The following is a 20858-nucleotide window of genomic DNA, read 5'->3' on the forward strand; positions in this document are numbered from 1 at the left end:
TGTAACATAGTGAGAGTATTATTGCAAACAAGGACATTTCCAGCTCCTCAAAAATCCTACCATCTAGTTGGGGAAATAGGTTGAACCCGAGGGTTAAAAATACTGTAAAGTTAAAACAAGATGATTCTACAATAGCTAATAATAGAGTGCTTTTTATCTTTTGATGAGAATCTGGGAGAAAGGCCACAGTAGGGAAGGAATGCTTGAGCTGAGAGCTGAAGGAGAGGTATAGAGCTGGATTGCTTTATTTACTCAGGGGACCACCGCTGCCTTGCGGGGGGCTTTCAGGTAAAGACTGTGGGTGAAAGACAAGAATTCGCTTTTGTGCACTCCAGAAATCCCACTCAAAACAGCCCCCAAACCTAAATTCAAATAGAATCAAAATTTCGGGAGAGGAGGCAACAGTAACAAACTTGGCATCTGGAAAGCAGATTGAAGTGTGATACTTTGTTGACTTGTCAGACCCTAGAAAGCTGAATTCTAAACACTTCGTGTAGGAAAAGTGAAGAGGCGATCGGATACACACCACAGAACTTCCGTCGTCACGCCCCTTGCCAGGCTCAGGAATTGTCAGCAGCAGCTTCACCTGGAAACTGGCTATTAGGAGCTGAATTGTGTCCTCCTGTCTGCTTCCCCTACTCCCACCCGCGCCTCATATGTCGAAGCTCTAACACCTCAATACCTCAGATATAACTTTGTTTGGAGACAGGGCTTTTAAAAAAGTAGCTAAAGTAAAAAAGGTCATATGGGTAAGCCCTGATACAATGACTGGTGTCCTTATTGTAAAAAGACCAGGACACAAACACACAGAGGAAAGACCATGTGAAGACCCAAGGAGAAGAACTGCCGTCTATAAACCCATTGACAGGGTTGTTCTTGAATTTCTAGCTTTCAGAACTGTGAGAAGATAAATCGTTGCTTAAGCCATCCAATCTGTGGTACTTTGCTGTAGCAACAAACTAATATCACCTTGCCTGTCCACCATCCTGGAAGAAAAAGGAAAATTATTATTATTTTGAGTGAGCAAAGTATAGAGTTTCTAGGCTAGGGCAGTGTTTCTCAAGCTATTCCCTTTATCACGATCAGGGGGGTTTTGTTAAAACAAAGGCTGCTGGGGTCCGCCTCCAGACCTGATTTTGTAGGCCTGGGGCGTGGCCAAGGACTTGCTTCGCTAACAGGTTCACAGCTGATGCAAATGCTCCTAGTCCGTGAGCACTTTTTAAGAATCACTGGCTAGAAGAGGCTCTAATAACACAGAACTGGTAGAAAATGCTAAGAACTCAGTAGATACTAGCGATTTGCTCTGAGTTGTTGTGAACTGAATGGCAAGTGTACAGTATAGAGAGCAGAAGGCTCTCGGAATTCCAGTGAGAAGTGAGGGTGTCAGGAAGACAAGCCATCTAGGCTACACTTTTGAGGATAAAGCAGCTTTTTAGCGCTGAGGTAGGAGGGGTGTATGGGACAGGGTGGCGGGTGCAGGGTCAAGGATTGGACACCGCAGGGCAGGGAAGGCTGGGAATCTTTTTGAGAAGAAAGACCCTGATGCTGGGAAAGATTGAAGGCAGGAGGAGAAGGGGACGACAGAGGATGAGATGGTTGGAGGGCATCACCGACTCAATGGACATGAGTTTGAGTAAACTCTGGGAGTTGGTGATGGACAGGGAGGCCTGGCGTGCTGTCCATGGGGTCGCAAAGAGTTGGACAGGACTGAGCGAGTGAACTGAACTGAGGTCTAGTGAATTTATAGGAAAACTGGTTGTTCGAAAATAGTGGCAATTCTTAATCCTGTTTCATTGTGGATCTAAGCTGAGTACGTACACAGTTATTCTCAAGACAGCGAAGTTTCGACAGGTGGGAAGTGAAAAACCAATGAGTTTCCCCTATGCGGAGCACTGGGGCTTTTGAGTTAATATTTAATCTTTCTTATCTTTCTCTACCAAGTATTAGTGAAGCTGTGAATAGCGGGGAGAAATATAATCAAGTTTACCAATAGAAAGATAAATCTTTAGGACCTGGGGACGAGGAGAAGGCATTATTTAAATCCTAATTTAGAATAGAGTCTACCTTTCACTCGTGACCTCGTGGCGCAACGGTAGCGCGTCTGACTCCAGATCAGAAGGTTGCGTGTTCAAATCACGTCGGGGTCAAATTTTGGAAAAGGGAGCTTTCATAAAGTTGCTGGCCAGTTTGTGTTTGACTCACGTAATCTGTTGAAGAGGAACCTCTTCCCAGAAATTATTGAAGATCATCTGGCAAATAGAAGTAAAGAGAATGTAGATCAACTTAAAGCATTAAGCTTATGATTTTTATTTTGCTTTTCAAGAATACCGAAGAGTAAGTAAATGGATGGAAATGATGAAGGAGGTGGAGGAGAAGGAGAAGGGGGTTAGGGGAGAGAAGATGGCAGAGGAAGAGGAGGGGGAGGAAGAGGGGAAGAGGTATATACTCCAGCACCAAGTAAGTAGATGTCTGTAACTCTTGTCGACATCCTGTTGGCTACCTTGTAAGAGACTAAAAGTTATGACCAACCTAGATAGCATATTGACATTAAGCAGAGACATTACTTTGCCAACAAAGGTCTGTCTAGTCAAAGCTATGGTTTTTCCTGTGGTCATGTATGGATGTGAGAGTTGGACTGTGAAGAAGGCTGAGCGCCGAATAATTGATTCTTTTGAACTGTGGTGTTGGAGAAGACTCTTGAGAGTCCCTTGGACTGCAAGGACATCCAACCAGTCCATTCTGAAGGAGATCAGCCCTGATTTCTTTGGAAGGAATGATGCTAAAGCTGAAACTCCAGTACTTTGGCCACCTCATGTGAAGAGTTGACTCATTGGAAAAGACTCTGATGCTGGGAGGGATTGGGGGCAGGAGGAGAAGGGGACGATAGAGGATGAGATGGCTGGACGGCATCACTGACTCGATGGACGTGAGTCTGAGTGAACTCCAGGAGTTGGTGATGAACAGGGAGGCCTGGCGTGCTGCGATTCATGGGGTCGCAATGAGTCGGACACGACTGAGCGACTGAACTGAACTGAACTGAAGAGACTCCAACCTGGGTAAGCCACTCCTGAATTCCAGATCCACAGAAAATATGAGATAGTAAATGTTTGTTGTTTTAAGCCACTAAGTTTTAGGGTAATTTGTTACACAGCACTAGACAATGAGTACATTTTATCTCAAAATCATCTCCTGTGTCTAGCAATGCTTATATATATTACGATCCTTATCCAATCCTTACTCACCAAAAATTCAGATTTTGAAAATCTCACTAAACAGCTCAACTTTACCTTCTCACTCTGAGTCACTATTGAGATTCCTGACATAATGTTTTCTCTTGTCCAATAAACTCAGCTTTGTTTTTCAATGAGGTTACTGGTGACGTTCTGAGGAAATAGCAAGGGCTTCCCTTGTAGCTAAGTTGGTAAAGAACCTGCCTCCAATGCAGGAGACCTGGACTTGATCCCTGGGTGGGGAAGATTCTCTGGAGAAGGAAACTCCAGTATTCCTGCCTGGAGAATCCCATGGACAGAGTAGCCTGCTAGGCTACAGTCCGTGGGGTCCCAAGACTTGGATACGAATTAGCATCTAAACCAAATGAAATCTGAGGAAAAAGAGTGCACATTGTAAAGATTTCTTTTATAACAAAGAACATACTTTTAGATATTTGTTCTAAAATAGCCTACAGTATGTAATCAATTCAGTACAACTAATGTGAGCACCAACTATGTGCATTACACTAAAGATTTCTGTTTATAATAGAAGATACAACTTCTGACTCCCAGTGGTTCATTAAAAAGTTCCATGAAATAAATATCAGTGGCTAATATTTATCTGATAGTTTTATACTATTTTTCAAGGCTTCAATATGCATCATTTTATTTTATTTTTACAACCCCTAGAGGAATGTAAGTTGAATGACTTACATTCAACTCTGTTGGGCTCTATTTACATATGAATAAACAAATTAGGAAACTTGGCTGAATTTATTTATATCTCTCATACTGTCCAGTTATATATTATTCTGTTGCTAGGATTTGGAAGAACCTAATTTATGGCCCAGATTTTTCCTTTAAGATCAACATTAATAACCTCTCAATTTACTAAAAGGCTTTTTGCCATTCTTCCCCTTCAAAGCATCCTAATCATAGCCGCCTATTAAATATTGCAATTTCTCTATTCTGAAGAAGAAGTGATTTCTAGAGTGAAAAAAAGTTCCTGGGCTTTCACATGCTTTAATAATCCAGGCTGTCAGATTCTGCTACTTCCCTAAAGCCCACACTCAAGAGTCATTTCAGTAGAGATTGTTTTCATTGATTATCAGTGGTTTTCTCTGTGTTGTTTTTTTCCTCCAAACCAGCTGAAAAGTCCTGAAACACAGGATTTGTTTCTAGGCCCCATTTGTCTTTTGCTTCCAAAGCGCCACAGTGACCTCGGCAAGCTGTATCCAGGAGCAAGTAAGGAGAAGGAAGTGGGAGAATTATTTTTTCCTTTATTATTTTCTTTTTTATCCTGCTTCCGTTGACAATATCCTCCCTGCCAAACTTGGGTCTCCATAAACAGAATGACAATAGAAGGTCTTTTTTCCAAAATGAAGCAACTTGGTGCTTCAAACTTGAATTGAGCACGTTGGCCTAGTAAGTATACGAACTGGCTTTCAGCCTTAATAAGAAACTTTCAGAAAGTGTTTTCATTAAAGATATAAATTGAGGAAGGGATGGAGAAAAACATTTTTATATGTCGGGTGTTTATAGGTATTTTTCATTTTCAAAAGACTCCAAGTCACATATCAGCAGTGTCAGTTTCCTTCTAGTTCACAGGTTTTCCCAGAATATTTAGATGTAATCTGTTATTTGACGGGATTTAGGAACATTCTGGGGAAAAAATACGCACCCTTATTATTTGCCCCAGAATTTAGGAATAAGATAATTATTTGGACACAAATAAAGAACGGTGAACTCGTCGAGGCATTGGTGGTTCAGTGGTAGAATTCTCGCCTGCCACGCGGGAGGCCCGGGTTCGATTCCCGGCCAATGCATCAAGATTACGTTTTTCCCAAAAGCCGCAAACAAGAAGTATTTTAAGGTAAGTGCACTTCTGGTGATTTACTGGTAATTTACAATTTCACCTTTGTAAATTCACAATTTCAATTTTATAAATTATACCTATTGGCATGCATTTGGTTTTCCAACAACCAAAAAAACCTCAATTGACAGTAGTCTTTAGAAGGTGATTTGTGAGTAAGTGGTATTTGGAGGTGGAATGTGGCCACGTACAGACATATATGCAATATTCCTACTCTTCGAAGCAGCTTTAGAAAGATATTCATAATATTTTAGATCTAAAAAAGTGCCAAAATGTATCCCCTTGAAAATAAATTAAAAAACAAAGAACACGTGTTAGCAGAGTGGCGCAGCGGAAGCGTGCTGGGCCCATAACCCAGAGGTCGATGGATCGAAACCATCCTCTGCTATTTGCGGTGTCTTTTTGTTGATTGAAACCTGATCTTAGAAGGGACTGAATGCTTTTACAACAGACTATCACATCTAGCTTCTGTACTAGCTCTGGATGTGTAAGAATCCCTAAAGTTGCTTGTTAGAAATACCTCTTTCCCATTTTAACGGAGGTAAATCTTATTCTTTATGTCCGAGAAATCTGCTGGAATTTAATCTTTCAGATTTGGGGACCACTACACATCGTAGGGATTGGAATGTGACCTTCGTAAGATCTCTGGTATTTTGTAAGTCAGACAAAGGTTACATTTTGTGATAAGATCTGTAACCAACATCTCATCTTCAAATTGTTGATATTTTTATCATGATGACAGGCATTCCAGAACAGCTGTTAAAATGAAAGGACATTTGTAACAGGCAAGATATTCCTCATGGGAAAATATCTAGACAATCTTATCAGTTCTGTAGTCGTGGCCGAGTGGTTAAGGCGATGGACTTGAAATCCATTGGGGTCTCCCCGCGCAGGTTCGAATCCTGCCGGCTACGTAGTCGCTTTTTTTTTTTTTCTCTCTCCTCCTCTCCAGGTCCAAGTACTAACTGTGGAAACTTGACACGAAATACACTGTTTCCCTGATTATTATTATCTTTCTCCATAAAATTGGATGGAGGAAATTTTAGTCCCCTAGTATAACTGTCTGTAGAGAAAATCTTTGAAATTTACTTTGGTAAACGCTAGGGATTTCTGAGACCATTATAAATACACACACACACACACACACACACACACACACATATATGTTAAGCTCAGGCATTAATTCATTTTGAATTACTATCTCCCCAACTTAAATTCAGTTTAGGTCTGACTTTCGATCCTCACTTGCCTCGTTTTCCCCTTAATGAACTTGCAAGAATTTGGGTATATCAAGGCATCACTATTTTACTCGTGAATATTTTGACGTTTCAGAACCAGTATTTCAAACAGAAATTTCCAACATTTCCTTCTGGAGCCCTCTTATCATTCCATTTAGGAGGCCATATTGTAGGGAGTAAGTATCAGTTGAAGAATATTCAAAACTGTTTTCAGATTTTGGCTAAATTTTATTAAAAAAAAAACCAAAAAACCCCAAACATACCAAAAATTGTTTCGCTTGCTAAAACTCTAAGACATACGCACACGGTATATACGACAGAAATAAGAATGAATATAACAAAAATTCAACTTGTATTAAACTTGCAATTGATCCATTTGGAATTGCGGATAAGCAAAAAGAAGTTTGTAAAAATACTCCGAAGTTTTTCCTTAATCTCAAAATTACCAATAATTTCCTATCTTATCTTGAACGTTTTTCTTCTTCTTCTATATTCACACGTGTCCTATGGAATTTTTAAGTGTAGACACCATATATAGACATTCATGGCCCAGGTCAGAAATTCAGTTAAATGCAGTTTTGATTTTGCAAGGAAGGCAGATACTCAAACCCTACGTGGACTCTGAGAATAACTGGAAGCAAAGTGAGCTGTACGCTTTTCGCATTGTGGAGCACTGATAATGAGGCCTTCATTCATACAAGACCGAAATCATCAGAATAAAGTGCATATGACACACTGCAGCCACGTTTCTAACTGCTCGCCTTAAAGAGCATACGGTGGCCCCATGGTGTAATGGTTAGCACTCTGGACTTTGAATCCAGCGATCCGAGTTCAAATCTCGGTGGGACCTGACTTTTGGTGCCTTCCCTCCCCGTCTCTTCAATCACTGTGGTATCTCCAGGAGGCCAGACATCTAAGCACTTGCGCGACTAGACACCCCATCCCCGTCAGCAAGGAGGCAATGTTCTGCCGAACAACTTTCTTCATCTATTCATCTGAGATTTCCCATCTGTTGTCTTCTCCATTTCCTTCTCTGGACTACAGAATCCCCTCAGATTCTAGTAATTTAGATTGCTGTCTGCTTGACTATTCGCGTTTTATACCCCTGACCTCAGTTCTGGGTCCGAGTTCCATCAGTTTTTAATATGAACTGGGTCCTGAGAAATTCGTAGTGCCTGTGAGCCTTGGTCGTTGTATTTCACTCGGATCCTTTGCTGACTGGGATACAACTGATTCTTTATATATATTTTTAAGATAAAAAATTATAGTTCTCAAAGTCCTGAAGAGCACAGGCTCTTCAATGAATATTCAGAAATCTTCCAGGAGAGAGTAAGTTGTAGTGGCCCCATGGTGTAATGGTTAGCACTCTGGACTTTGAATCCAGCGATCCGAGTTCAAATCTCGGTGGGACCTTCATTAGTTTTGGTGACCAGCCAATTTTCTCTCGGTTTGCCTCAAATTGATAATGTACACATCGGTTTCCGGGCATAACCTTCCCACTCAGGCATCCTCCGGAGAAGCATTCTCCCTTACTTTCTTCTGGGACTCCTATGAAGTGGGTCAGATCTGTAAGTGAACTACCTACTTGAGTGATTAAGAGTTCATATATCAGAGGCCTTTATAGCAGTCCCAGAAGACAGGCCCCACCTGTGATCCTTTTCTCCTTCGGAGCTCAGGCAAATGCTCTGTAGGCTGCAAAACTCTGCACACAGACCAGAAAATGTCCAAAACATAGAATAAGATTCTAAGCTATCGGTCATCTGAGAGTCTCCACTGTCTCTTTACAGGACAGTGTAAAGTCTCCACTGTCTCTTAATGTTCCCACTGAATCTATGCTGAAGCCTTTGAAAGATCAACTGACCAGGATACAAATCTTCCTGTGAAGGTTACTTATATCAAGGTCCCATGGTAAAGTGGTTAACCCTCTGGTCTCTGAGTACAACAATATCAGCTGTCAGTGGGACTCTAAATTCCTTCTGTTGACTTTCTCACCACAGTTTGAGCATGTATCCTCCAGTACTCTCAATGACAGCAAAATAAGAGTCCCCACAAATGTGTGCCTCTGGCATTCTAGAAAAAGTTCTGCAAAGTTCTTCCTGCTTATTAAGCCCCAGTCATGGAAGTGCTTTAGAACCTCTGTATTAATTTCCTATTGCTGCTGTAGTAATTGACCACAAATTTAGTTACTTAAAACAAGACAAATTTACTTTCTTACAGTTTTGGAGTTCAGAAGTCTAAAATCAAGGTTTCAGAATGGCTATGTTTCTTCTGGAGACTTCAATGAAGAATATTTCAAGAGACTTCAAGAATATTTCCTGGCTTTTTTCAATTTTAATGGCCTCTTCCATGCATTGCTTCTTGGTTCTGCATTCACATTTCCTACTATTGAATCTGATCCTCCTTTGGGTCCACTTGGATAATCCAGGATACTCTTCCATCTTGAAATCCTCAACTTAATCATATCTGCAAAATCTCTTTTACCATGTAAGGTAACGTATTCTTACATATTATGAGTGATATCATACAGTATTTGTCTTTCTTTATATGTCTTATCTCACTTAGCATAACACCCTCAAGGTCCATGTTGTCTTGAATGGCAGAGTTTCCTTCTTTCTTGTGGCTGAATAACATTCCATTACACACACACACACACACACCCCCCGCATTTTCTTTATTCATTTCCTGACAATTTTTTCCCATATCTTGACTATTGTAAACAGTGTTGTAATAAACATAGGAGTGCAGATATATTTTTGATATTCTGTTTTCATTTCTTTTGGATAAATAACTAAAACTGGGATTGTTGGATCATAAAATAGACCTAGTTTAAGCCTTTTGAGGATCCTTCACACTCTTCTTTAGTGCTTGGAGTGTGGTCTTTTATTTTTTTTTCCTTTATCAAAGCAAGAGGGCCATTTATAGGGAGAAGAGACATTTTCCTCATAAGTTAAAAAAATAATAATAATGTAATTTCACAAATAGAACTCTGTTGTGTAGAGAAATATAATTTTATCGGAAGAGAGTCATGCAGGTGACGAGGTGGCCGAGTGGTTAAGGCGATGGACTGCTAATCCATTGTGCTCTGCACGCGTGGGTTCGAATCCCATCCTCGTCGTCCTGTCCTCTCCCGCTGTAGTGTGGGAGTGAGGTTTTAGTGCCCTGTGAACAAGGTATAAAACCGTTACGGACGAACTGTGTAACTTTCACTATCAATAACGCATGTTTTTAACCCCTTTTATAGAGAGATTAGGAAATCCGTCGCGTGGATGAGAGAGTTAAGAAACTGCTGCCTTTGCTCAGGCTCAGGTGTGCTCACTGATTCTACTGCTTCTCCACCGGAGTCAAAAACTGATTCCGGGCCTTTTGAGTTCCGTTGTCTGTTAACACCCTGCCCAACCCGCTGGCCGCCTCCTTCCTGCCTGCGTTCCAAACAGTGAAGCAAATTACACACTCCCAGGGAGTTTTCTCAAAATGTCCTCGTTTCCGCCACACCTTCACACAGCTGAATCAGTAAACCTGAGGGTGACGTTTCTGTGGTTGCAGGCACCACAGGTGATTCTGATGGGCTGAGAACCACGGGTCATTCTCTTCATTCACTGCTCCCAACCGCTCTCCAGCCATGGTTCCTTGTCTCGGCAGTTTTTGTATATATATTTGCCTTTTAAATCCCAGGCAGCACGTTTCCAGGTCCAAGGCACTCTCTCCTTACACCTCATCACTCCCTACCCGCCCTGCGGTGGCCCCCAATCTCTTCGTCAGACTCTAGCTTTATCTGAATCCTGGTCCCTGCTTTCAGGAGCAGAAACTGTTCACATGCTCTGCTTTTGCTCATGCAGTCACTTCTGCCTGTAAAGTCACTTACTCCTTGGTGGCAAAATCTTTTTGCAAGAGGCACATCAAATGTACCTTTTCTGTGAATTCTCAAATGAAAGCATCATTCTCCTCTTTGTGTTTTGTATGAATGAATTTAGTCAAAGATCTTTTCAGGAGTTCCAGGCTCTGTTTCCTTCCTTCTTTGATCATCTTCTGCCACTTATATCTTAATTTTAGCCCAAAATCCCATAAAATCTCATCTGTTCCCCCTCTTTTCTTTCACCTTACAGGCAAACTATAGCAAAGGGCTGAGCACATGGTGTGGAATAACAAAATTTGAAGGGACCATAAAGATGATCTTTTGGAAAATCCTCCCTCCCATCACCTGTCTCTTTTACGGATGAGAAAACCGAGGTAGAGACCAGACAAATTGCTTGTTTAAAAAAAAAAAAATCATACTTTTTTTTTTTTTTTTTTACTAAGGTTCTTGGGAACCAAGGTCTTTTAGATCAGGAGATGATAAGGTCTTTCTAAGACTCTTCAGAGTCCCTTGGACTGCAAGGAGATCCAACCAGTCCATTCTGAAGGAGATCAGCCCTGGGATTTCTTTGGAAGGAATGATGCTATAGCTGAAACTCCAATACTTTGGCCACCTCATGTGAAGAGTTGACTCATTGGAAAAGACTCTGATGCTGGGAGGGACTGGGGGCAGGAGGAGAAGGGGACAACAGAGGATGAGATGGCTGATGGCATCACTGACTCGATGGACATGAGTCTGAGTGAACTCTGGGAGTTGGTGATGGACAGGGAGGCCTAGCGCGCTGCGATTCATGGGGTCGCAGAGTCAGACATGACTGAGTGACTGAACTGAACTGAACGTGCTCAAATCCAGTGACTGGGATTATCATTTTTGAAACTTGGAAAATTCTTCTAAAGTACACTGGTCATAGGTCAGCAGATCTTCCAAAGGCTCGTGAGGAATGAGACCTATGAAGTACAAATTTTGCAGTAAAATCTGTTTTTGAATTTTATAAGATATGGCTTATGTGGTACATGTGGTTCAAAGACGGCTCACAAACTATAACCCATTTTATTTGGAAAATAAAAACCGAGGAAACCGTGATTCAGATTGGAGGCCAAAGTGGAGTCTTGAGGAATTGGTATTTTTTTTTATATCTTTGAATTTTCTCGAATAAATAATCACAGATATTGGATATCTGAGCAGTCAGTCTTAACCCTCTTGCCTCTCCATCCCTATGTTACCTTGTTTGAAAATAAGGTTGTAGGGGTACCACCCTTTTAGATCCTTGTCTCCTCAACTTTGCACACTGTAAACATTCAACAGATAATCCTGAAATAACAGGATACTATATATGTGTGTATGTATATGTGTGTGCATGATATTGACATGGGAGAAAAAAAAACTTTGTCCAGGCAGAATATACCTAGGGTATTTGTCACTTCTTTTAATATACATTAAAGGATTATTTGGGGCTTCTCAGTGGGTAAGAAACCCCCGCTCACCTGGTGCAATGTAACAGAGGGAGACACAGGCTGCCTCCCTGGGTTGGGAAGATGGCAACCCATAGTATTTTTGCCTGGAGAATCCCATGGACAGAGGAACCTGGTGGGCTACAGTCCATAGGGTCGAAAAGAGTCCCACGCAAAAGATAATTTTAAATGTGCTAATCTCTTCTATTGTTTCCAAAAAACAGAGAAAGAGGAGTATGTTTAGTAGAAAAGAGCTAAGCCTCCATATGACTTGAATCTGGGAACACCATATGTTTCACTAAGAACTCAACATTGGAAATTAAGTTTTCTTCATCCTAACTTATTATTAAATTCAGTTATTTAGGTACAGAAAAAAGTTTTTGTATATTTTGTGTGGTTATCTTCTCTGCCTTCCTATTTGCATACACTTTGCAAACAGTCCAGCTCTTTTAATGACCTTAATATTTTGTTCTGTAATTTCGGTTTGAATAAAAGCTGTTCTCATCCTTTTGATGGCAATAAAACCAAAGGAAAAAAAAAGAAGTTCAGATGCAAAAGACAGGAGAAGAGTGGAAACCAGTGACAGATTCCAGCAGCCAGAACTGAGGACTAACAGAGAAGAGGTTGTGGCTTTGGACGAAGTCATGGGAAAGGAGGGGCAACAGGTTTCCCCCCTGTGCTACCAACTGGGGGCTCAGTTGGAGAGAGCTCCACTTACACATCGGAATTTCCTTTTCAAGGACAAGCTGAGTCTGTGAAGATGAAACTCAGGAGCTCAAATCCAAATTTAGGGAGAACGTGAGGGCCCCCAAATTACTGGAAGCTTTGTTAGTGTTTTGATTTCCAGCCACTCTTCACTCTGGTTCTCCGAAGGCTTTTGAGAATAATCTCTTAAAAATAGGGCAGAAAGAAAATGGTTCGAGACACAGTAAACACAGGGTTTTCGATTGCCTATCCAGGAGATATGGCTATTAAATTCTATTACAGGAAAGTCAAAACTAACCACGAAGGGATTCGAACCCTCAATCTTCTGATCCGAAGTCAGACGCCTTATCCGTTAGGCCACGTGGTCTCCTAGGGAATGTGGCTCCTGAGACACTTAAATTTTCTGTCTCGTCCTGAATCGTGAAAGCTGCATAATGGCAAAAAGGCAAATGGTCCCCGCGCCACCCGCGCCCTGTCTTTAGAAAAATGGAAATTCGAGATTACAGGGGTTATTTGGGGCCAAGGAGTACCATCTTGTGAAAGATAAGAACTGATAATTATTTCGGTCTTGGGTACTCCATGCAGGGAGTATATGGCACATAAAGGATGCCAAAACGTTGCATATATATATATACATACATACATACATATATACACACAGCCTTGTTGGAGACTATCTTATCTATGAGAAAATTATTGGCCTGGAAATTCAGCCAAAATGGTTTTTGAGCATGACTGGTGTCTTTCTTTTCATGACTTTTCCACTCAAGCAAGAGAGACCGTGTCATCCTTGAAGATGGAGGACAAGGAAGGCTTCTCTAGTACTTGCTTGTGTATATCTTTTCCTTTTTGTGTCTACACTTTTTTCTTTGCTGTAATAAATCTTAACCTTGGATATATCTTGATTCATGTGAATCCTTTCAGCGAATCACCAACTACTGGGTGGTCATAGGGCTACTGGAAACATCATTTTCCCTTTCCCCCGTTGCACTTAGTGTACACTCTTTTAAAGAAATATCTGTACTGTACATACGTGTACTATACATAGTTACATATTGTTTTAAAAGCATGTCTACGCTGTAGGCTACTTAATGAGTGTTCTTAGGTCCTAGTACAGTATGTAACATAAATATCTGAATAGGAATACTTTCTGAGAGAGGAAAAATATATAAAACAGTCCACACATATATTTTAAAAATAAGCATAGAGAATAGTTCTGTTAGAGGTTGAAAAGGAAGGTAGAGGGTAGAGACACATTTACAGTAGCGGCCGAAGTGGTCTTCTCAGGTCAGCGTACAATTAAGGTCACCAAACTCTGCAGTCTCAAACTGTTACTTATTTACTCCAAAGATTAAAACTCTAGTAGTTGCAAAGAATCTGCGCAGGCATGGCCCAGGAGATTTTTAGTTTGTCACTTTAACTACATGGCCTCAATTTCTTACAAACAGTGCTTTCTGAATTATGAGTAGAAGGAAGCATAACTAGATCTGGGCTTCCACTCCTGCTCTCTTAATTCAGCACTTTCACAGCATCACAAGACAATGAACGCTGTCATGAAAACTGGAGACAATAACATGGTTACTTTGGCAAACACAAGAAATCACGGAAACGGTTTTCACATTTATTTTCAGGGTATTTTCTAGTAGTTCAGAAAAAACTGAAACTAGCAGAGGATGGTTTCGATCCATCGACCTCTGGGTTATGGGCCCAGCACGCTTCCGCTGCGCCACTCTGCTTTACGACCTAAACACGTTACTAATAATACCCTTAACTGTACTAGGAAGCACGCCTCTAACTTTAGAAAACTGTAAGGGCGGGGTCGGGGAGGGGTATTTATTTCAATACTTTGGCTACAAGATGCCAACAGTTTGGATTAATGTCGCTACCAGAATCAGAGAAAACAAGTAGAAAAGTAAACATTAATACGGAGTTAAGTTACTGGGCGCAGAAGGAGGAACGGTTAATTAAATCAGAATCACAAGTTTTAATAATCAAAGAAGAAAACGAAAATAAGACGTGAAAGGAACTTTGGTTCCCGCGGCTGGCGAGATTTCTACCGGAGAATCGCTAAGCAACCATGTATTTGCCTTTTGTGAAAAAAATCTTTTGGTTAGATTTCCCTTGGCTTGGTGATGGAAAAGGCGAGGTCTTGAAGCTTTTAAACTCCTCTGGACAGGGGTTTCGATTTGAAGGGATTTTGTTACCGGGACGGAGCAGCAGTGCTGAAGGCCCCGTAAACGTGGAGGTAAAGCCGGGCCCTCATTTCCAACGAAGGTTACAGCAGTTCCGGTCATGTGGGCCATGGCTCCAGTGCAACCGTCCCAAAGCATCCTAAGCAGCAAAAGAAAATTAGTAAATGTTAATTTCTTTAGTCTGACCCAGTTTTAAATTGTAGTCTGACCCAGTTTTAAATTGCATTCGAAAATTCCTGCTTAGGGAGGGAGGACCCACCGGAGAATCGTCAGCTGAGGGCCCGCTCGGTGGGCGGGGACTAAGTTGTCGTGACGTCACCCAGAACTGGGTCACGAGGGGAGGGGCGGGCTGGCAAGCTAAATGAATGTGCCCGCGAAAGCGCTTTCAGTTCTCACTTCGGTCCGGAATCCGCTCATATAAAGGAATTGCCTGGGCTTTGTCGCTGCTGTTTTGGAAGTTCTCTTGGCAGCTTTACCATGTCTGGACGCGGCAAGGGCGGGAAGGGCCTTGGAAAAGGTGGCGCAAAGCGTCACCGCAAGGTTCTTCGCGATAACATCCAGGGTATTACCAAGCCCGCCATCCGTCGTCTGGCCCGGCGTGGAGGAGTTAAGCGTATTTCTGGCCTCATCTATGAGGAGACCCGCGGGGTGTTGAAGGTGTTCCTGGAAAATGTGATCCGTGATGCGGTCACCTACACCGAGCATGCCAAGCGCAAAACTGTCACCGCCATGGATGTGGTCTACGCGCTGAAACGCCAGGGCCGCACCCTCTACGGCTTTGGCGGTTAAGCTGCCGTTTCTCGGCGTTCCTAATATTTCCACCAAAGGCCCTTTTCAGGGCCGCCCACATATTTCGATGAAAGAGCTGGCTAGCACTTCTTGCTGTTTCTCTTGTTTTCTAAGGCACATCTCTCATGCTCAGTTTGCGCTAAACAAAGCCAACCTCTCGGAACTTAACACTGGAGGATGGTATGATAACCCACCCCAGTATTTTTGCCAAGATAATACCGTGGGTAGGATTGCAGAGTCAGACGTGACTGTGTACGTACGCACACAGAAAGTTTTAGAGAAGTGGAGGGTCACTGGTTTAAAAAATAACTTCGGCGCGTTTAAGTTTTATGAGACCCTGTCTACCCCAGAAAGATTAGCTTAATTCTGGGATATTTCGAATTTGGAATCGAGTATCCGCAGCACTTGAGTATTACAGAGAAGTCGGCTTACACTCACCGCGATGTAGCGATGTTTGGCTCCCCCCCGGAGGTGCCCTGTGCTCAAGATGGCGGCGAGGCAGAGGAACAAAGAAAGCCCGCGCCCGCGGCGGGAAGCGCGTCTCGGAACAAAGGCGAATTCACGAGTAGGGCGGGTCTTCTCCTCAGCGGGGGCGCGCTCCTGGCCTCGGCTGGCGTGTGGCGCTGCTGCTGTGCTCTGCTGACTAAAACTTGTACCCATACATTGGGGGAACGATTAAAATGGACCCACCGGGAGAGCTATCATGTATTAGGTATAGAGGACACTATAGTCTGAATTCCTGTTTGAAAAATTTAAAAAGTCGACAGGCAGTATGTTTTTAAATGAGCAACATAAATGGCACTTAGGCTTAAGATTAAATAAACATTTAAAAAAGTACTATACAGACATCAGGATTTTTTTTACCTCAAAGGAAGTATGCACTGTTTTTGTTTGTTTTAAAAAGTTACCGGTATACTCACTGCCTAAATACCTAATAGTCGGTGCACATGAACAAATCCCTGTTATACCTTAAATGTCTTAGAGATCTGGTTTGTTCAGAGGAAGATCCAATCTTCCCTTTTGTTCTGTCTCAGGTCTCTTAATGCATTGATACACGTTTTCTCCAGATTTCCTGGATCTCACTTAGTTTTTGACATTGATTTGATGTAGACCTGGCCTATAGAATGTCCTCCTGGTTTGGCTTGTTTCCTGATGGGGTTATTTTCCTTGATTTCTGTACCCTGTATGACCTACAAAGTAGAAGTGATTTTCCCTAGATTTGACTAAAATAACATTAATTTTCTTGTCAAGGAACAGGTTACAGATCATTGTATGTAAATACTGTTGTACATCAGGGTCACTTGCTAAGGGGATTATGTAGGTTCTAGGTCAGTCATTGGTTTAGGATAATTATTAATAGTTTCTTCGTAAAATCCGATTTCTCTTCCTTATGGCCGGCAAGTAGTTTGTAGGGTGATACTTTGAAATCCAGAAATCAATGGAGTCATTTGGAATGTCATCTCTTTTAAAGATATGGGCTCTGGTGTTTAAATATGAAAAGAATCAGATGTTATTGGAGCTAAGGCACTGATTTGAGGAGATAAATTCACACGATTATGTTAATTTAACAAACAAAATTGAGCACATGGCATGTACCAGGCACTGTTCGATGCTATGGAATTATAGCAGTAAACAACGGTGAACAAAACAGTATTTCTAAATTCATGGAGCTTATATTTTGTTGGAAGAGGCACAGACAAAACAGGTAAAACAGTTTGTTAGATAGTGCTATGAACAAAACTGAAGCTGGGAAAAACTTTATAGAGTAGAGGAAGGAGATGGTAGTTTAAATGACATAGGAAGATTTGGGGAAAAAATCTGACTCTAATTCAGAATATGTGGGTTTGATCCCTGGGTCAGGAAGATCCCCTGGAGAAGGAAATGGCAACCTACTCCAGTATTCTTGTCTGGGAAATCCTGTGGACAGACGATCGTGGTGGGATACAGTCCATGGGGTCACAAGAGTCAGACATGATGTAGTAATTAAACCAGCACCACCAGAAGGCTTTACTTGTAAGTGATGATTGGGGAAAAAAGATTGAGAAAGTGAAGTTCCAAATGGAAGGAGGACTAAGTAGCAAAGCCTGGAGGTAGCAAGGAAGTTATCTGGTGGGAAGAGGGAGGCCAAGGGGGTGTGGAGAAAAAAGAGACCAAGTTTGAGAGGCAAATGGAGGTGAGTAGTTTGCCTATGGCCTTGGAACCCAACACATCTGACTATTAAAAACATACCTCTAATCCTAGTGAGGCACGAGATAATCCCTGGAAAATGACACATATCTTGCTTGAACTGGCCATCAAAGAAAGGGAAGACTTAGAGTCACAGGCACTAAGTTGTCCTCAAAACAGTTCAGGGAACAGAATTGTTTTTTCAACAGGGGCAGGCCTGTTAGAAGCGGTTTGTATTGTTCGCAGTGCCAGACAAGGAGTCCTAATTGGTGTTAAATGCTAGTAGTCTTTCCAGCCCACTGCCTTGTTCAAGGCCTCAGGATTCTGAGATTCTAAAGTGGGCAGACCTGAGGGGAACATCCTGGAACTTCAACTAGCCGCTTTAGCAACAGCTAATATTTTAGAGAACTCTCTTTGTGCCAGCACCACCCTAAGGGCTCTTTTATTGATCACCCCAGCCATGTCACATAGTAGTTCTTAATTATTATTCCCATTTTAGAGGTAAGGAAATGCTCACGAAGGGTTTAAGTACCATGTCCAAATTTAGCGTTCAAAGAGGCTGAATACGCTGGGGGATTTCTCCTTAAACCATGCTTATCTAATTTCTTAAATATACTTATTTGTTTTCCAGCATACACTGTTTTAAAGTGTATTTACAATTAACCTTGGAAAGTGAGAAATGAATGCTTTAATTATATGTAGGCTTTAGGGAATTTCCTTCACAAGCACCATTACAAAATGTAGTAACATTTAATGTTCACAAAAGTCTGTGTGAGATATAGGGAGAAAAAATTTTCCCTTCTTTCTTTCCATATTCTTTGGTTGGTCTAATTGATACAAGATATATTAACAGGGAAAGACAAACAGAAACACCTAATTTGTATTACCTCCTCTGTACACTGGAGATTCCCAGTAGAACTGAGAAGACTACAAAATGCCTGAGCCACTACCTTAAAATACCATCTTCAGATTAAAAAAAAACATGATGGGAGTGGGTAGTCAGTTGTTTTCAGAGGTCACCAGGAAAAGCAATGTAAACATTGGTAAGATTGTTAATGCAGATTTAAGTAGTGTCCTTTTCCATAAAAAGCAGATTCTATTTGGACATTTTCTTCCCGGTAAAGCAAGGGAAACGCTTACATTTGGATTATTTACTTTATAAATGTAAACGTCTTTAGGAAACACTAACTTTTCTAAGTATTAAGAGATTTTCCTGCTTCTTAAAAATAGCCAGCTTAGAATAACTGACATCCTACCTTTTAAGAGACGTTTGCAAAGACACGTGGCTAATATGTAGCAAATTAAAACTTTTGTGGTCAGGCTCATCGCTGCTCAAAATTAGCTTCTTTGGCATTAGTGGTTGGGGCATAGACATTTTTCCTCGTACCACAATGGTCAGAAACCTTAACCCTGATGGCTGTATATATAATCTTTCTCACTGCTTGACCGAGCCATTTTAATACAGTCTGGAAAGTTACAGATCCTTTGAGACAAAGTGGGTGGCTCTTAAAAGAGCCTTGAGTTATTTGCTTTGTTTCAAATGACGAAATTTACTTGGAACTGGTGTACTTGGTGACGGCCTTGGTACCCTCAGACACCGCGTGCTTGGCCAGCTCCCCGGGTAGCAGCAGGCGCACGGCGGTCTGGATCTCCCTGGATGTGATGGTCGAGCGCTTGTTGTAATGCGCCAGGCGCGACGCCTCGCCCGCGATGCGCTCGAAGATGTCGTTGACGAAGGAGTTCATGATGCCCATGGCTTTGGACGAGATGCCGGTGTCCGGGTGGACCTGCTTCAGCACCTTGTATACGTACACGGAGTAGCTCTCCTTGCGGCTACGCTTGCGCTTTTTCCCGTCCTTCTTCTGCACCTTGGTCACCGCCTTCTTGGAGCCCTTCTTAGGGGCAGGAGCGGACTTGGCTGGCTCAGGCATCACAAAACCCAAACAAGACCAGGAGGTGAACACAAAATACGCCCACAAGCAAAAGATCTTAGTATTTGGTTGGCCTGTATGCAAATGAGGGATGGCAGAATTACAATTTATGATTGGTCTTTTGTCACATCCTAACCTCTGATAGGCTCTTTATTTCAAACTCTTATTGGCTCTTCCCTTAGCTCACCGTTACATAATTTGACCTTTTCACTACAAGCTCCCTATGTAAATTAGCAGGTGTTGCTTCAGATCTGGCTTTTGATTGGCTTGGATTTGTGTTTGGCCAATCGCATAGGCTGTTTTACCAAACCACCGGAGAGTATAATTACCTAGCTTCTTGTGCGTTGAGGATCCATTTCTCTGGGTCTCAGCCTGTTTCTGGTGTTTCATTATGTCTGGTCGTGGAAAACAGGGCGGCAAAGCACGCGCTAAGGCGAAGACTCGCTCCTCGCGAGCCGGACTCCAGTTCCCTGTGGGCCGAGTGCATCGGTTGCTCCGCAAAGGCAACTATGCCGAGCGGGTCGGGGCTGGCGCTCCGGTGTATCTGGCAGCGGTGCTGGAGTACCTGACAGCCGAGATCCTGGAGCTGGCGGGCAACGCGGCCCGGGATAACAAGAAGACCCGCATCATCCCGCGTCACCTGCAGCTGGCAATCCGCAACGACGAGGAGCTCAACAAGCTGCTGGGCAAAGTCACCATCGCTCAGGGTGGCGTCCTTCCCAACATCCAGGCGGTGCTGCTGCCCAAGAAGACTGAGAGCCATCACAAGGCCAAGGGCAAGTGAACCTACCTAGATCTCAGTGTGTGTCGCTACAACCTTTTACCCAAAGGCTCTTTTAAGAGCCATCCACATTCTCACATTTAAAAGAGCTCGTAAACAACAGTACTCGGTCTATGCGTTATAATACTTAAACATTGAAGCTACTGGGTAGGTACTACAGCATGTTCACCCGAAGTTATCCTTTCTCCTTGACGGGACTGCTCCAAATGTGATAGAGGAAAATGAATTTATACAGGAAAATGGGTAGTTTCAATAGCAAGGGTAACGTTTACAAAAGCTGGAGTGGCTGTTTTTCTAGACAAAAAGGAATCATTGCTACCGTGCCAAAAAATGCGGGTAGTGGTGGTAGCCTGGAATGTCAGGCTACGGTCTTTTGAAACAGCAAAAGGAAAGGATCCCTGAGATCAGTGCGGGCTTTTCAAATAAATCAATTTCTGTTCACTGGTGCCGAATGGAAGCCTGGTGACAGGGTGAAGTAGAAAATGGTAGTTATTATTGCTTTGACTCTGCCCTCCCTTGAAAAAGAGTAGGAAGGAATTTTATACAATCTCAATTCAGTTCAGTCGCTCAGTCGTGTCCGACTCTGCGACCCCATGAACTGCAGCATGCCAGGCCTCCCTGTCCATCACCAACTCCCGGAGCCTACCCAAACTCATGTCGGTGATGTCAT

General features: G+C 42.4%; 2 protein-coding genes, 1 long non-coding RNA gene and 9 other non-coding genes across 13 annotated transcripts; 9 read left to right on the forward strand and 3 right to left on the reverse strand.

The window, feature by feature from the left end:
* Positions 1–2075: 2075 nt before the first annotated feature.
* Positions 2076–2147, forward strand: TRNAW-CCA (transfer RNA tryptophan (anticodon CCA)). Its single transcript has one exon. It is a non-coding gene; the product is annotated as a tRNA-Trp (tRNA).
* Positions 2148–4964: 2817 nt separating this feature from the next.
* Positions 4965–5035, forward strand: TRNAG-GCC (transfer RNA glycine (anticodon GCC)). The gene has a single exon. It is a non-coding gene; the product is annotated as a tRNA-Gly (tRNA).
* A 363-nt stretch (positions 5036–5398) lies between these two features.
* TRNAM-CAU (transfer RNA methionine (anticodon CAU)) lies at positions 5399–5470 on the forward strand. The gene has a single exon. It is a non-coding gene; the product is annotated as a tRNA-Met (tRNA).
* A 444-nt stretch (positions 5471–5914) lies between these two features.
* Positions 5915–5996, forward strand: TRNAS-UGA (transfer RNA serine (anticodon UGA)). Its single transcript has one exon. It is a non-coding gene; the product is annotated as a tRNA-Ser (tRNA).
* A 477-nt stretch (positions 5997–6473) lies between these two features.
* LOC521580 (histone H2B type 2-F) lies at positions 6474–19457 on the reverse strand. Of its 2 annotated transcripts, XR_001494907.3 has the most exons (3): positions 15749–15818; positions 12343–14660; positions 6474–9479 (listed from the first exon to the last, which is right to left on the reverse strand). It is a non-coding gene; the product is annotated as a histone H2B type 2-F (long non-coding RNA). The 2 variants fall into 2 exon arrangements; XR_009492644.1 differs by lacking the exon at positions 6474–9479 and having other exon boundaries at positions 14294–14660; positions 15749–19457.
* TRNAQ-UUG (transfer RNA glutamine (anticodon UUG)) lies at positions 7099–7170 on the forward strand. Its single transcript has one exon. It is a non-coding gene; the product is annotated as a tRNA-Gln (tRNA).
* Positions 7662–7733, forward strand: TRNAQ-UUG (transfer RNA glutamine (anticodon UUG)). Its single transcript has one exon. It is a non-coding gene; the product is annotated as a tRNA-Gln (tRNA).
* TRNAS-GCU (transfer RNA serine (anticodon GCU)) lies at positions 9354–9435 on the forward strand. Its single transcript has one exon. It is a non-coding gene; the product is annotated as a tRNA-Ser (tRNA).
* TRNAR-UCG (transfer RNA arginine (anticodon UCG)) lies at positions 12624–12696 on the reverse strand. The gene has a single exon. It is a non-coding gene; the product is annotated as a tRNA-Arg (tRNA).
* TRNAM-CAU (transfer RNA methionine (anticodon CAU)) lies at positions 13994–14065 on the reverse strand. Its single transcript has one exon. It is a non-coding gene; the product is annotated as a tRNA-Met (tRNA).
* On the forward strand, positions 14916–15332 carry H4C8 (H4 clustered histone 8). Its single transcript, NM_001374535.1, has one exon. It carries the CDS (start codon positions 14999–15001, stop codon positions 15308–15310), a length of 312 nt encoding a protein of 103 aa, NP_001361464.1. The 5' UTR covers positions 14916–14998; the 3' UTR covers positions 15311–15332.
* A 297-nt stretch (positions 19458–19754) lies between the features above and the next one.
* H2AC10 (H2A clustered histone 10) lies at positions 19755–20257 on the forward strand. The gene has a single exon (XM_002697505.6). The coding sequence runs from the start codon at positions 19799–19801 to the stop codon at positions 20189–20191; it is 393 nt and encodes a 130-aa protein (XP_002697551.1). The 5' UTR covers positions 19755–19798; the 3' UTR covers positions 20192–20257.
* Positions 20258–20858: the final 601 nt, after the last annotated feature.

The sequence above is a fragment of the Bos taurus genome, chromosome 23, assembly GCF_002263795.3.
Source record: "Bos taurus isolate L1 Dominette 01449 registration number 42190680 breed Hereford chromosome 23, ARS-UCD2.0, whole genome shotgun sequence".
Lineage (NCBI taxonomy): Eukaryota > Metazoa > Chordata > Mammalia > Artiodactyla > Bovidae > Bos > Bos taurus.